At 38.0% G+C, this 14,337-nt stretch overlaps 2 protein-coding genes across 6 annotated transcripts; both read left to right on the forward strand.

The window, feature by feature from the left end:
• The first annotated feature begins 1,254 nt into the window (after nucleotides 1–1,254).
• On the forward strand, nucleotides 1,255–8,707 carry LOC103865590 (probable manganese-transporting ATPase PDR2). 3 transcript variants are annotated; one of them, XM_033279862.1, is made up of 22 exons: nucleotides 1,255–1,696; nucleotides 1,836–2,136; nucleotides 2,226–2,318; nucleotides 2,574–2,776; nucleotides 3,001–3,073; nucleotides 3,169–3,341; nucleotides 3,422–3,596; nucleotides 3,894–3,998; nucleotides 4,059–4,169; nucleotides 4,254–4,340; nucleotides 4,415–4,597; nucleotides 4,702–4,752; nucleotides 4,831–4,956; nucleotides 5,312–5,391; nucleotides 5,644–5,752; nucleotides 5,844–5,972; nucleotides 6,198–6,302; nucleotides 6,370–6,441; nucleotides 6,579–6,730; nucleotides 6,958–7,069; nucleotides 7,165–7,281; nucleotides 7,382–8,707. In XM_033279862.1, exons 2-22 carry the CDS (start codon nucleotides 1,888–1,890, stop codon nucleotides 8,456–8,458), a joined length of 3,582 nt encoding a protein of 1,193 aa, XP_033135753.1. In that variant the 5' UTR covers nucleotides 1,255–1,696; nucleotides 1,836–1,887; the 3' UTR covers nucleotides 8,459–8,707. The 3 variants fall into 3 exon arrangements, with proteins under 3 accessions (XP_033135753.1, XP_033135755.1, XP_033135754.1); XM_033279863.1 differs by having other exon boundaries at nucleotides 1,260–1,696; nucleotides 6,198–6,263; nucleotides 7,382–8,458; XM_033279864.1 differs by lacking the exon at nucleotides 6,198–6,302 and having other exon boundaries at nucleotides 1,259–1,696.
• Nucleotides 8,708–8,996: 289 nt separating this feature from the next.
• On the forward strand, nucleotides 8,997–12,313 carry LOC103865569 (protein AMEIOTIC 1 homolog). 3 transcript variants are annotated; one of them, XM_009143383.3, is made up of 9 exons: nucleotides 8,997–9,648; nucleotides 9,773–10,137; nucleotides 10,216–10,623; nucleotides 10,695–10,862; nucleotides 10,928–10,985; nucleotides 11,071–11,154; nucleotides 11,239–11,567; nucleotides 11,662–11,761; nucleotides 11,933–12,313. In XM_009143383.3, the coding sequence occupies exons 2-9, from the start codon at nucleotides 9,785–9,787 to the stop codon at nucleotides 12,020–12,022; spliced, it is 1,590 nt and encodes a 529-aa protein (XP_009141631.1). In that variant the 5' UTR covers nucleotides 8,997–9,648; nucleotides 9,773–9,784; the 3' UTR covers nucleotides 12,023–12,313. The 3 variants fall into 3 exon arrangements, with proteins under 3 accessions (XP_009141631.1, XP_009141623.1, XP_009141640.1); XM_009143375.3 differs by having other exon boundaries at nucleotides 8,997–9,544; XM_009143392.3 differs by having other exon boundaries at nucleotides 8,997–9,544; nucleotides 11,674–11,761.
• The last annotated feature ends 2,024 nt before the right edge of the window (nucleotides 12,314–14,337 follow it).

Genomic DNA, 14,337 nt, shown 5'->3' on the forward strand with positions numbered 1-14,337 from the left:
CATAACAAACCTTTCTTTCGTCACCGCTCAAACACCATGACGTTATGTTCCTACAAGCATCATACATTCACATGTATCCTTATCGAGGACGCTTAAGAAACTCATATTGAAATTGGTATATGAATATATGATAAAACAGAGAAGATAGCAGGATAAGATGGCAAAGGAATCCAATACATCAAGAGTTTTCCAGACCGTCATATTCTATGGCCGTTGAAAAGCACATATGTTGTATTTTTTAAAATAGATTTAAGTGTGATTTACGGTTGATTATTTAGCACTTCAATTTCAGGACTTTGTCAGATTATATAGGTAGTAACAGATTTTGAGATATTTACGTGAGTATGCGATAGACGGAATTAGTAAAGTTTACACGAGACGGAACTATGCTCTATCATTATTTCTCAAACATAATATCCTACAATTACTATAGAACTATATAATAGCTTGGATTTCGCAGGTTCAGTCTGTACCAACCCCCCATCTGATCTACATTCAGCTGCAGCTTGGATTCTTCATGGGGCCAGACACGGTCAAGCGCAAGCCACCACTCTGCTGAAGCTCTTTTTGCAATCAACAATCTATCTCATATGGAGGGAGAGAAATGCTAGGATTTTTACCTCTACTGCAACACCCCTTGCTGCTCTTCGTGTTTCACTGGATCGTCTCATTCGAGACCGTCTTCTCTCTGGTAAGATCTGCCTCCACTAGCTCTCTGCTGCAATTCTATTTCTCTTGTACTAGACCACCTTGAGGGTCTTTTTTTTGTTTTGGAAGGTTGTTGTGGTTCTTGTTTGCTGTAATAAGTTGCCTTGGCAATATTGTATAGAAAAAACCTAAAAATGGTATAAATCTTAATATTTTATCAAAAAAAAAAACTATATAATAGCTTGGGATAATGGTATGATGCTTACTACAAAGTTTGAGTCAAATCATCATAACGATAATCGTGTCATCTTATCCATCCAAAGACATTGATGTTGTGTAAGCTGGACAATTGATTCGTTTTGATACGATCGAAAAATTTAGATATTCGTAAATTATCGAAACAAGGAAAATTTTCATATTTACCACAGTATTAATACTATTTTTTATTTTTTTTATCACTAAAAAAACATTTTCAAAAATATATTTTTCAATAAGAGGCAAAATGCTTTTATATTCTTGCTATATATATACATATAATAATAAATAATTATTTAAATAAATAAATAAATTTTTCATGTTTTCGAATTATGCTATTTCAAATTTAAATTTTTTATAAATAATTTGTTTTGAATTTTCATTTTGAAACTATTTTTAAAAGATTAAAAATTTTAAATATTTATTTATATATTTATTAAAATCTCAAGTTCCACATTCTAAACCATATCTCATCCTTCAATTTTAAACCATAAATATAAATTAATTAATCATAGATTTATAAATATGAAAAATAAATGGTACTATAAATGAGTTATTTTTGGCAATTTTTCAAAACAAAATCAAAATAAAAAACTATAGAAAAAGAGAAGGTTAACGGAAACAGGTAAAGTCTATTGAAAACGACGGTTCATGGTCAATCGGGAATCTCTGGGAGAAAACCTCAATCATGGAGTCGTGAAGGTGAAGGAGATTCCTTTTGCTTACGCTCTGATTCGATCTTCGTGATCGAAAAGCCCTAGTTTAGTTTGAGATCCTCCCGATTCAAGCTAAGGTCCGTCTCTTTCCCTTCCACTTCAGAATCAACTCTCTCAACTGATTTGAGCTTTTCACTTTCGAAAATTTTGATTCATTGCACCGTTGCTCAATACCAATTGATTTTGTTGTGTGATGCGATTACTAACGCTGTGCAGAAGCCAAGGAACTTCAGACGATTGAGGGAGAATTAGGGATTTGGTTTTTGGGATGACGAGCTTTCGTGTGGGAGGGAAGGTAGTGGATAAGGTTGATTTACGTAGGAAGAAACACTGGGCGTGGCGTTTGGATGTTTGGCCCTTTGCGATTCTCTATGCTACTTGGCTGACTACTATAGTCCCCAGCATAGACTTCACTGATGCTGCCATCGCGCTTGGTGGCCTTGTTGCTTTCCACATCTTAGTCTTGCTTTTCACTGCGTGGTCTGTGGATTTCAAGTGCTTTGTCCAGTTTAGCAAGGTTAAATATAGTTTGATGAGTCCTGGTTCTTGTAACTGTTATTTAAGTTAAAAGGTTTATGATGGCACTGTGTGTATATTGATTCACAGGTTAACAGTATCGATCAGGCAGATGCGTGTAAAGTTACCCCAGCCAAGTTTTCTGGTTCTAAAGAAGTTGTGCCTCTTCATTTTCGTAGCCAAGTGAGTTCATTCAAGACTTTAGACTGTATTGTTAAGCTGCCACTATAGGAGTGAATGCTTTAGCTTTTGAAGTGAATGATGACTGAGTATATGTACAGTCCAGTGTTTTTCTCCCAACACTAATGTCTCTCTCCTCGTAGTTTAAGGAACTTAATCTCTTTACTATTTGAATCCTCTTTGGCCTGGAAGTGCATGATTATTTTAGTAGCTTTATTCCCATCTTTCCAACAGTGTTGAGTCTTTTGCTGTTTGCAGTTGATAGGTTCCGCATCTTCGAAGGACATGGAAGAAATATTCTTTGACTTCAGAAAGCAGCGTTTTATATACTCAAAAGAGTTAGGAGCCTTTTCCAAGCTTCCTTACCCCACAAAGGAAACATTTGGTCATTATTTAAAATGTACTGGTCATGGTACAGAAGCTAAAGTTGCTACTGCCACTGAGAAGTGGGGAAGGAACGTGTAAGTCGACTTGTTGTTTCTTTATACATGTTTTTATGGACGAATTTCGTTTCACATGTATCTATAACCATTTCACGCTAAGGCCGATTCTCTTTCAATTGTCTCTTGTATTGTGCTGTCATTTTTTTTATTAATGTGTCTAACCAACCACTTTTTAAAACATTTTTCTGATGAATATATCCAAAGTGGATATCGGTTTGATACTTTGTTTCTGCTTGTCGCAGATTTGATTATCCTCAACCTACATTCCAGAAGCTGATGAAAGAAAACTGCATGGAACCTTTTTTTGTGTTTCAGGTATCGTTTACTTTTGTAGTGAATGGATCTTGTAGTTATTTTTTTCTTTCTATTGGCTATTATTGCTCTAAGTACTGTGTTTCTTCCATTTGCAGGTTTTCTGTGTGGGTCTTTGGTGCTTGGATGAGTTCTGGTATTACAGTGTGTTCACACTGTTCATGCTTTTCACGTTCGAGTCAACAATGGCAAAAGCCCGGCTGAAGACATTAACCGACCTGAGACGTGTTAGGGTTGACAGTCAGACTGTGATGGTCTATCGATGCGGGAAGTACGTAACTGAATAACACCCAAGTTTACCTTAAAGATCGTTTCGGTATTACTGATGTGTCTGAATAAGTCAAATTTTAGGTGGGCGAAGCTCTTAGGTATAGATCTGCTGCCAGGAGATGTTGTGTCCATTGGGAGACCTTCAACTCAAACGGGAGGAGAGGATAAGACAGTACCAGCGGACATGCTTTTACTGGTAGGAAGTGCTATTGTAAATGAAGCCATTTTGACTGGCGAGTCAACTCCCCAGTGGAAGGTACTTTCTTTCCTTAATTTCATCTTTGTTTGTTGGCTTTTTCAAATTTATAGTCGCCAGACTTTGAGATTTGAAGAGTTTTAGAACTGTAACATTGCATTTTAGTAAATTTGGTTCATCGTACTTGTCATTTTGACTATTGCATCAACAGCTTCTCTCACAATATGTGTATAGATTCTAGTATCTTTGTTTGAAACAATGAATCTTCATATTCATTATTAACTAGTGAGAGCTATACTTTCTTCACTATAGATATATTACCTATATTTTACTGAGATTGTATGATGGCTATTATAGGTTCCAATTGCTGGCGAAAGATCGGATAACAAATTATCGATCAAAAGGGGTAAAAATCATGTTTTATTTGGCGGGACCAAGATCTTGCAACATTCACCTGACAAGGTATTTCTTCTTCTGTGCTTTCTCCTAACCTGTTTAATACTAATTAATTTTTGGGGTCAGTCATTTCCTCTGAAAACCCCTGATGGTGGCTGTCTAGCTGTTGTTCTCCGAACTGGATTTGAGACAAGCCAAGGAAAACTAATGAGGACAATTTTGTTTTCTACGGAGAGGGTTAGGGATCTTTCCCTTATTTGCTTTTTCAGTTCAGCAAGCTGTAAATTTTATTTGTTCTGATCTTTTCGGTACCAAAATTAGGTTACTGCAAACAGTTGGGAGAGTGGTCTGTTCATATTATTTCTAGTTGTATTTGCCGTGATAGCAGCTGGTTATGTTCTTGTAAAGGTATGGTCATATGTTTTTCTGAATCTTATTCAAATAAAGTCTATTTACGCTAGTGATGAGAAACTCCTTTGCAGGGTCTTGAGGATCCTACACGGAGCAAATATAAGCTCTTGCTAGGCTGTTCACTTATCATCACCTCAGTGATCCCGCCCGAATTACCCATGGAATTATCGATTGCTGTCAATACGTCATTACTTGCTCTTTCACGTCGTGGGATATTCTGCACAGAGCCTTTTAGGATCCCTTTTGCTGGGAAGGTAGTGTCTCTTGTGCCTCACTTGGCTATTTGCTGGTCTTTAGAACCCCTAATGATTAATTGTATTGTTGCCTTATTGGTTTCACACTTTCCCTTTGCTGACAGGTTGATTTGTGTTGTTTCGATAAGACTGGTACACTCACGTCAGATGACATGGTAAGGTCAAGTGAAGTTTGGGATTTCTGCTTGCTTGATTTTGTTTATGGTAAACTCATTTTCATTGCTTCTTCATAGGAGTTTCGAGGAGTTGGGGGCTTGACTGATTCTGTAGAGGCAGAGACTGATATGAGCAAGGTTCCTGTACGCACATTGGAGATTTTGGCTTCTTGTCATGCCTTGGTCTTTGTAGACAACAAGCTGGTATGAACATCTGAACTTCTTTTCTTTTTGGCCTAGAGAAATTTATCAGTTTTGCTGCTGTTCGTCTGAGAGAATTTATTTAATCTATTTTGTTGCATAAATTCGTAACACCAGATTTATATTCTCCAAAAAAACTCTTTTCGTACATGTACACAATGTTTTTTCTAATCCGACATTTGGCAATGCTGTATACTTCTTACTTTAGAAAATTTGAACTAAATGTCAGTGTACGTATGTGATACATGCTACGTTTACTTATGGTCATCTTTCTGAGACTGCTTGTGCTTTGCTTTTGCATCATTAATCATTATTTCAAAAATCTATCATTTTTTACTCTGTTTTTCAATTCTTACAGGTCGGAGATCCTCTTGAGAAGGCTGCACTTAAGGGAATAGACTGGAGTTACAAGTCTGATGAAAAGGCCTTGCCAAGAAAGTAATTATTTACATCTTATCCTATTGTTCTGACTCTTTGTGTATGGTAATTAGCCTTGTTAATACTATGCATATATATTTTGAGAATAAGGACTACAATAAGGATGCGTACTGCATTGAAAATAGTGGGTTCTTCTCAAAAGTTGATGTGGCGAGGTTCTGTTTGTGATTTCTATATTATCGATATGAAGATCCTTCTGCCCACAGATAAAAAAGTTTTTTTTTTCACTTTGTAATATGTTATCTGCCGCAGGGGAAATGGCAACTCGGTGCAGATTATGCAGAGATACCATTTTGCTTCGCATCTGAAGAGAATGTCAGTTATCGTTTGTATTCAGCAGGAATATTTTGTGTTTGTGAAGGTCTGTTTAATTCATTAATTCTCGTAGACTAAAATTTTATCAGTAAATCCAGATCTAAATATTGGATGCTTATATTTAATTTCTTTGACAGGGTGCACCAGAGACCATCCAAGATAGGCTTGTGGATGTGCCTGCTTCATATATCGAAACATATAAGAGATACACACGCCAAGGATCTCGAGTTCTAGCTCTTGCATTTAAACGACTTCCTGATATGACGGTAGTTACCCTTGCTCTCCCTCATGATCCTGGTGGCTTCTTGAAAAAACTTGATGCATGTTATTTTACCTAGCAAATTGTGACGGTTAGACGCATTACAGACGTAGACAATAATAGCCTCTCACTGCTCTTCTATTGATAAATCGTTAATGTACAACCTAATTGATAATCGTTAACGTACACATGCTTTCAAGTTTTACCTTACATGTGTTATAATGATAACCAGGCTAGTGAGGCTAGAGAGATGGACAGAGATGCTGTCGAGAGTGACCTTACTTTTGCTGGATTTGCGGTAATGGCACACTGCTTTAGGCAGCTTTACTTTCTTCATGTATTTGAACTGTAATTAATGGTCTGGTATCAACGTTGGTTCGTAATGACTTAATCATACATCACAGGTCTTCAACTGCCCCATTAGATCAGATTCAGCCGCCGTTCTCTTGGAGTTGAAGAATTCATCTCATGATTTGGTAATTTAGTATAGAGTATATACTTCTGGTTCTTTGATTTCCGTTTTTCAGTCGCCATCTCTTTTTTTTTCAGGGTTTTCATTCTTTCTTTAGTAATTAGGTACAGGGGATGTCTTATCCTGCTTTCATAATTTCAGGTGATGATTACTGGTGATCAAGCATTGACAGCTTGTCATGTTGCAAGCGAAGTGCATATTGTGTCAAATCCAGTTTTAATACTTGGTCAATCAAAACCTGGTGACAAATACAAGTGGGTGTCACCTGATGAGAAAGAGATCACACCCTACAGGTGCAGTCAAATTTAATAACAGTTTCTGTAGAAATAAAGCTTATTCGTATTCTCATCTTGTAAACAATCTAACATAGTCACATGAAACCAGCAGTATATGTTGTGACAGTAGTTCTGGTGCTTGCCCTTTTTGTCTAGTTTGCTCTGCAATGATGATTGCTCACGTGATTTCTTTCAATGTCGTTCTCCTGCATCTCACTGAGATCCTACCTGGTTTTTGTGTTCAGTGACAAAGAGATCGAAACCCTTGCAGAGACCCATGATTTATGCATTGGAGGTGACAGCATTGAAATGCTACAGGCTACATCTGCTATTTTGCGAGTCATTCCGTTTGTCAAGGTAAGTACACCTTAAAATCTCTGTCACTCGGTTTATAATTTCTTATTAGCTATATACATAATAGAGTCTGACCCTCAAACCATTTCTCTCTTCAGGTTTTTGCGAGAGTTGCCCCACAGCAGAAGGAGCTAATCTTAACCACCTTTAAAGATGTAGGAAGAGGAACTCTGATGTGTGGGGACGGGACAAATGATGTTGGAGCATTGAAGCAGGTAACGCATTTAGAGATTTGATTCAGATGCCAAGCATATAAATGATTCATATGCTTTATTTTTTATCTTTTAATTCGATTTTTGTTGTTTACCTTTCCAGGCGCATGTTGGAGTTGCCTTACTGAATGCTGTACCTCCCTCCTCAACTGGATCGGAATCGTCTAAAGATAATTCAAAGTCAAAGAAACCCAAACCACCATCAGAACCAACAGCCAGCAAAACCGCAATTCAGAACGAGGAAGGGTCATCAAAGGGAAAGATGACACCCCAAAACCGCCACTTAACTGCTGCTGAACTGCAAAGACAAAAGTTAAAGAAGATGATGGATGAACTAAACAGCGACGAAGGTGATGGCAGGTCAGCTCCCTTAGTCAAACTTGGAGATGCATCAATGGCGTCTCCCTTCACAGCTAAACATGCATCGGTCGCCCCAGTGACGGACATAATCCGACAAGGTCGTAGTACACTTGTGACGACTCTTCAAATGTTCAAAATCCTCGGTCTGAACTGTCTCGCCACAGCTTATGTCCTAAGCGTTATGTACTTAGACGGTGTGAAGCTCGGTGATGTCCAGGCTACAATCAGCGGCGTATTAACAGCTGCGTTTTTCCTCTTCATATCTCACGCTCGACCTCTTCAAACCCTCTCTTCAGAGCGACCACACCCGAGCGTCTTCTCCCTGTACCTCTTCCTCTCTCTCCTCGGACAGTTTGCTGTTCACATAACCTTCTTGATCTACTCGGTCAAAGAAGCTGAGAAACACATGCCAGAGGAATGCATCGAACCAGACGCCACATTCCATCCTAATTTGGTGAACACAGTGTCATACATGGTGAGCATGATGCTTCAGGTTGCGACATTCGCTGTGAACTACATGGGACATCCTTTTAACCAGAGTATCAGAGAAAACAAACCCTTCTTCTACGCGCTCATCGCTGGAGCAGGTTTCTTCACGGTGATCGCGTCTGATCTGTTCAGGGACCTGAACGATTCGTTAAAGCTGGTTCCGTTACCAGAAGGTATGAGGGATAAGCTTCTCCTGTGGGCTTTGCTGATGTTCGTCATCTGCTACTCGTGGGAACGGTTCCTCAGGTGGGCTTTCCCTGGTAAGATTCCTTCGTGGAAGCATAAACAAAGAAGTGTCGCTGCAAATCTGGAGAAGAAGAAGAAGGTATAATATTAAGAAGAAGAGACAAAACAGGTTAGGTTGAAGGTAATCAATCATCGAATCCATACATTTATAAAACTCGAGAGTATTTGGGGAGCTTCGAAGTCACATGAGAATAGGTCTTAAGACATTTTGTTCGCTGTTATAGTTTAAGGTTTCTTCTCATCTCTTGTTATTTTTGTTACTACGCTCTAAGAAGCAAAAATACATCCCTCACATTCTTTGAACTGAATACAAGGGGTTTAACATTAGTCTCTACAATTGTGTGTTGCTTTTTTTTTTTTTTTTCATCTGATAATATTCATTCATAGGTGAACATGATTTGATCATAAGCTGATGGATAACATGAGATCTCCAGAAACAAGAGTCTAAAGAAAGGCAACTAAAATCCACAACGGAGTAACTTACCAACACAACACTACCAAAAGCCGAAAGAAAGGCAACTAAAACTCACAACAGAATAACTTATGAACACAACACTACGAAGACATAGAATCTACCTTAAACACCTCAAACTAAAACATCTAAACAAAGGCAAAGTACAGTCCAATGCAATAGCCTCCTAAGTAGCAGCAAGCAGTGATTTGGATATATCAACGCTGTCTTCGAGCAGCCAAATGAGACATCCACTTGTAGAACCGAAGACACTATGCCTTCTCATCCCAGATCTATCGCTGCTGCCTTAGGCCGGCCAAACGATAGCATCTCTACAATTGTGTCGTTGCTTCTTTGTTCCACTTACTTTTTAACAAATCACGCCTATTTGTGCAAATAAACAAAAGACGACAAAACACAATCTTAGCAAGCAGGTAAACTGTGTGAAGGTCCACGGTGGATCAAAGAGATTCGACCACGCGTCTTTACACCATTGGTTCTCATACTTTAATGGTAAAACAAATTATAAATTATTTTTTTTGTAACAAATAACGGCAAAAAATTGAAAAGGGGGAAGAGACGATTCTAGGGATTTTTGGCGGCTTTAGGGCTCTCTCCTCGACGCTGCAACCACTTTCACGGCCCTTTTCATTTCCTCTGCATCTACTCTGGTCTGGTCAGGTCCTATCTTCCCTTCCTCATCTCCACATCGTTCCCAAGGTGTTGCCCCGATCCCAAATTCTCTAGATTTTAGCTTTCGTATCATCCAATTTCAGATCGCGATTCACACACGGCGTTGATTTCAATGCTTTTGATGAGATAAGGTTCACACCGTCTCGCTGTTTAAAAAAAAAACAATGTCGCATCATTGACTCTTTTTTTGTTATCAATTTTAGATCGCGGTTTATTCTAAACCGACTCTTAACTCGTGTTTCATTTGTTTGACAGGGCTATGTGAGAATGTCTGACAAGATTACTCCTCGTCCGATTAGGCTGAAACGCTCCACTATGGACCCCTCTTTCGTTTCTTCATTCACCTCCTCCGGTAAAGCCGCCTTTGTCAAAGTTAAGTTAGAGCATGCCAAGCACGTGTCTTCAGAAGATGACACCTCATCATCATCAGGGAAAAAAGCCTTGGTTGCAGTTAAGTTAGAGAAGGAAGAAAAAGAAGAAGAAGAAGAAGCTGGTCTCCTCGTGACGACTACCACCACGAGGAGAACCCCGAAACGAAAAAGACTCGCTGATTTAGTTGAACGATTTGAGAAACAGAGAACTAGCCAGCGAGGTTTGACCACTCGTTGGAACACCGAAAGGTAGATAGATAAAAAGACTTAACCTTTAAATACAATTCATGCTTAAGTCAAGAGCTTTTGTCTTTTGTTTATTTAAAGGATTGATTTTTCGGAGCAAGTGATTGTGGATGTGTTGAAGGAGAAAGGCGCGTCTTTTGATGCCCCTGTTTCACGTTCCGAGTTAAGAGCCTCAGCTCGAGGGAAGATTGGTGATACTGGGCTCTTGGACCATTTGTTGAAGCACATTGATGGGAATGTGACTCCTGGTGGTGCTGATCGGTTTAGGAGGTGTCATGATACTGAAGGAACTATGCAGTATTGGTTAGAGAGTGCTGATTTGCTCAAAATAAAACGTGAGTCTGGGGTTCCTGATCCGAACTGGGTTCCTCCTCCTTGGTGGAAGCTTCAGGGTGCCAACGGTGTGATTAAAATTGAGCCTGGGGTTGATGATGATGAGCCGTCTGCGTCTACTTCAGAGCTTAAGGAGGAGATGGATAGGATGAAGAGGTAATGATGTGGTTGCGATTATTATATAAGTTTCTGTTTTTGTGGGTTGAGATGTGATTGATAATATGCAGTGAGATCAAAGAGCTTGTGTCTGAGTTGGCTTTGATTAAACGTGAATGTGGAATTACTGATCCGGATTTGATTCCCCTTGCTCAATGGAAGATTCAGAGTTCGTCACATTCACATGAATCTTCTGCTGTCTCCTCAAAGCTTAGGGAAGAACTTGATCAAATCAAGAGGTAATATTCTAAGCTTTTCTGTTTTTTGTTTTGAAGTGTAATCTCATTTTCTTTGCGATATACAGTGATATCAAAAAACTTGTCTCCAAGCCGAAGTTACCAGATCATGCTGATGCAAATGAGGTGACTTGTTGAGATTTTTTAATTGTTTGTTCAAGGAAGATGAGCATATAATTAGAGACTCAGACCTGTTTGCATTTTTCTCCAGAAACTATTTAAGGAGATTGTGAGTTGGAAGGTAAAGACCGATAAGCAAATTGCAGAGATCTCAAAGTCGTTGACATCAACACAGGTATAAACCAAAAACAAGTATAATATATCTGTTTGAAGCTTCTTTTCTAGGATGTCCTGACCGAGTAAAAAGCTTTTGCTGCAGGGCATGGTTAAGGAACTAGTTTCGTGGAAAGATAAAGTAGAACAGAAGCTGGTGGGAATTTCAAACAATGTGCAGGCAAACGGGACCAATGCCTTCAATCCAGCTCCTCAAAGCTGGGAGCATATACTGCATAATGCTAACTTGGATGACTTTACAGTGAATGGTTTCGAACCATGGGATGTTGATGCTGACCTTATCGATGTTCTGCCAGAGGCTGTCAGGCCTGATAAATACTCGCTTCCACCAAATGCTCGCAAAAGCTCTTTCCAAGACCATATGTGGTTTGAGGAACAGTCAGTGCTCAATTCCGAGATGCAAAGGACAGAGAGGTTAGAGTTGTTGCTTGGTTTCTAGGTCCCAAGAGTAGGCTTTATGGTTTATTGTTGTCTTAAGTAGTTTTTTTTTTTTTGCTTCCATATGTAGCTGCATGACCAGAGGTGATTCCAGAAGCTCCAATCAGGACAAAACTGAGATGCCTCCAGGTCCAAGAGCAGATATTGACGACGCAAATATTGTTTCTCAGGTACGGTAGTAATCAAGCATGTTATAGAAGCATTAGTGAGTTGAATTTGGATGATCAATTTTGGAAAATCTTCTAGCCACTGGACCCTTGTCGTTGCCCTTAAGTAGATGTCACTTTCCCCACCCTCTCCCATCTTCTCACAGCGTTGACTTCACATGATGTCTTTTACAGGAAACACTGAAAGAGTTGGTGAATTGGAAAGCTAAAGCGGAGCAGCAGCTAATGGAAATGTCAGACGCTGTCCGTGCTCTACAGGGATAGAGTGAGAAACACACACACTAGGCAGATGAATGATGGATTCACTTACATAGATTCCCTTGGAGACTTGTACAGGGTTTCTGCTTTAAAAACAACAAAAGGAAAACAAAGAGAGTAGAGATCAAAGTAGGCATCTGGAAAGTTTATTTAGGAAGAGGTAGAAGTGAGATCCTCTACATGAAAAGTGATATTTGAAGGTAGAGAGGCTTTTAAAGTTTGCTGTATATTCTCTCTGACTAACGACTCTTATTCAACAACCAAGTTTTTGAGTAATCCTTCTTTGCTATCTGATTATTGATATTGTTTGCTAATTATCAAAATATATATTATGAAGATAACACATAGCTATTGATTATTGTTTGCTAATTATCAAAATATATACATAGCTACTATCAAAAAGATAATACACAGCTTAGTATCAGTTTCCAATAAAAATGAATGGAGCGTAGAGAGTTTATGAATCACAAACCCCCCCCCCCCTAGTAAAATAATAGTGGGCCTATATTTTTGGGCTTCAAGCCCACTTCAAACCGTCGCAATTAGATTAAAACTAAATACGTCGTTTGTGTTATGAATGAGAGAATATGGTCCGAGACAGTTGTTAGAGTGGGCCAGAAATGAATGTTTAGTATGATTTGAATTATAACCGTCTCTGTGGAGTTGAAGTTGTAAAGCTTACTCCTTTGTGGTTCTGTGCAGTAGGTTGGTCTCTCATCGTAGATAGGAGCAAAAAAAATGGAAGGAGTGTTGAAACTTTAATTGGTTCTCATAATTTACTCTCTAATCTTAAGTATGTGTGTATTAACTAGGAATGATAATGGAGTACGTAAGCCATATATATGATCAAAGAATTAAAAGCTTCGTTAAGACCAAAGTGGTTGTCACTATCATCCATATCACAGCTTCGTTCGTTGTCCTCATACGATATTTTAATTTTGTGATGATTTTAATGTTTAGCAAGTTGTTGTGTAGTATCTTAAATTCTACAAACTCTATCTTTAATAAATCCCTACAAATGTTTTCCATCATCATCATCATCTTCACGACCACAATTTGAGCTTCAGTTGTAACGTATATTTCATTTTCTAAGTTTTTTGGTTGTGTAATATCTTTCCTAGTTGGCAACTTGGCATTTTATGCTTGTTTTGAATGGACTGATCACCACCTTTTCAATGTTCAAATGGTAGATTTTTTCAATATCTATATGTTGATTCAGTCAATACATACCCTATATCTCGTCTTTGTTAGTATTTAATAAGATGGATAAATGATAGTATAACAACTGTAAGCTAAATAAAATGAAAACTGTGATGTTTTGATTAAGTATGTAATATTCCCTCATGTATCACAATATATGATATGAGATTATAGAATCATAGATCTTAAACGCTTTGGTTATAGATACGGCTGTGGATACTGATAGATCAACAAGTAGAGAGATAAAGGCACATAAACAAACAAGAATGTGTCTGAAAGAGAATTGAATGAAAATGGACGGTTTCAAATCTTGTTCTTTTTCTCTTCTTTTCGAATTCTTTTTGGCGTTTATAAAACGTGAATAATATGATTGGAACCCTTGATTGCGGGGGTCTCGTTGTGGTTCGAGGCGGTGGCTCTCGGGAGCGGCGGTGTCCCTTTCGTTAGTGGATTCTAGGGTTTCCGATGTGGGCTTGAGGCCTTTGTTTTATGTTTCTTAGTTGCCTTTTGGCTGGGCTTTGTAATTTTGGGCTTGGCCCTTCAATTAATAATATAACTCTTGATGGAAAAAAAAAATGATTGGAACCCTTGATTTGACTACTAGATAAATCAGGTTTAGGTAAAAAGTAAAAACAGAGAATAGTATTTAATGAAAACCTGTGAACACGTTTCGCCATTATTCAATGTCCTAGTAAGCACCTGGATACCTATCCTGCAACGTGGGAAACTTTATACCATCAACTGAACTAACCTTTTTATTGTCAATAAAATAATTAATTAGCTCATAAATATTGGCTAATAATTAATTAATAACATTTTTTACTAATTTTTTTTTCTGGCGAAGAACTTAATTATAAATCGGTATCAGTTAATACATTTTGGTTCAAAAATGAAGGAAAAATACTTCATTTCAAATAAAACAAGTCATGACTTTCCATTTTTTCATTTTATATATAAAATTTTCAAATAGAAAACCTAAGACATCATTATTGTTAAAATATAACTAAGTGTCCCAAAGAATTCTTAATTATTATTATTATTTTCATATTTCATAATTTTGTGTTTATTTATAGGGAAATTGCACCCTATATACATGAAAAAAAAACAAATACACTAACTAA

The sequence above is a fragment of the Brassica rapa genome, chromosome A09, assembly GCF_000309985.2.
Source record: "Brassica rapa cultivar Chiifu-401-42 chromosome A09, CAAS_Brap_v3.01, whole genome shotgun sequence".
Lineage (NCBI taxonomy): Eukaryota > Viridiplantae > Streptophyta > Magnoliopsida > Brassicales > Brassicaceae > Brassica > Brassica rapa.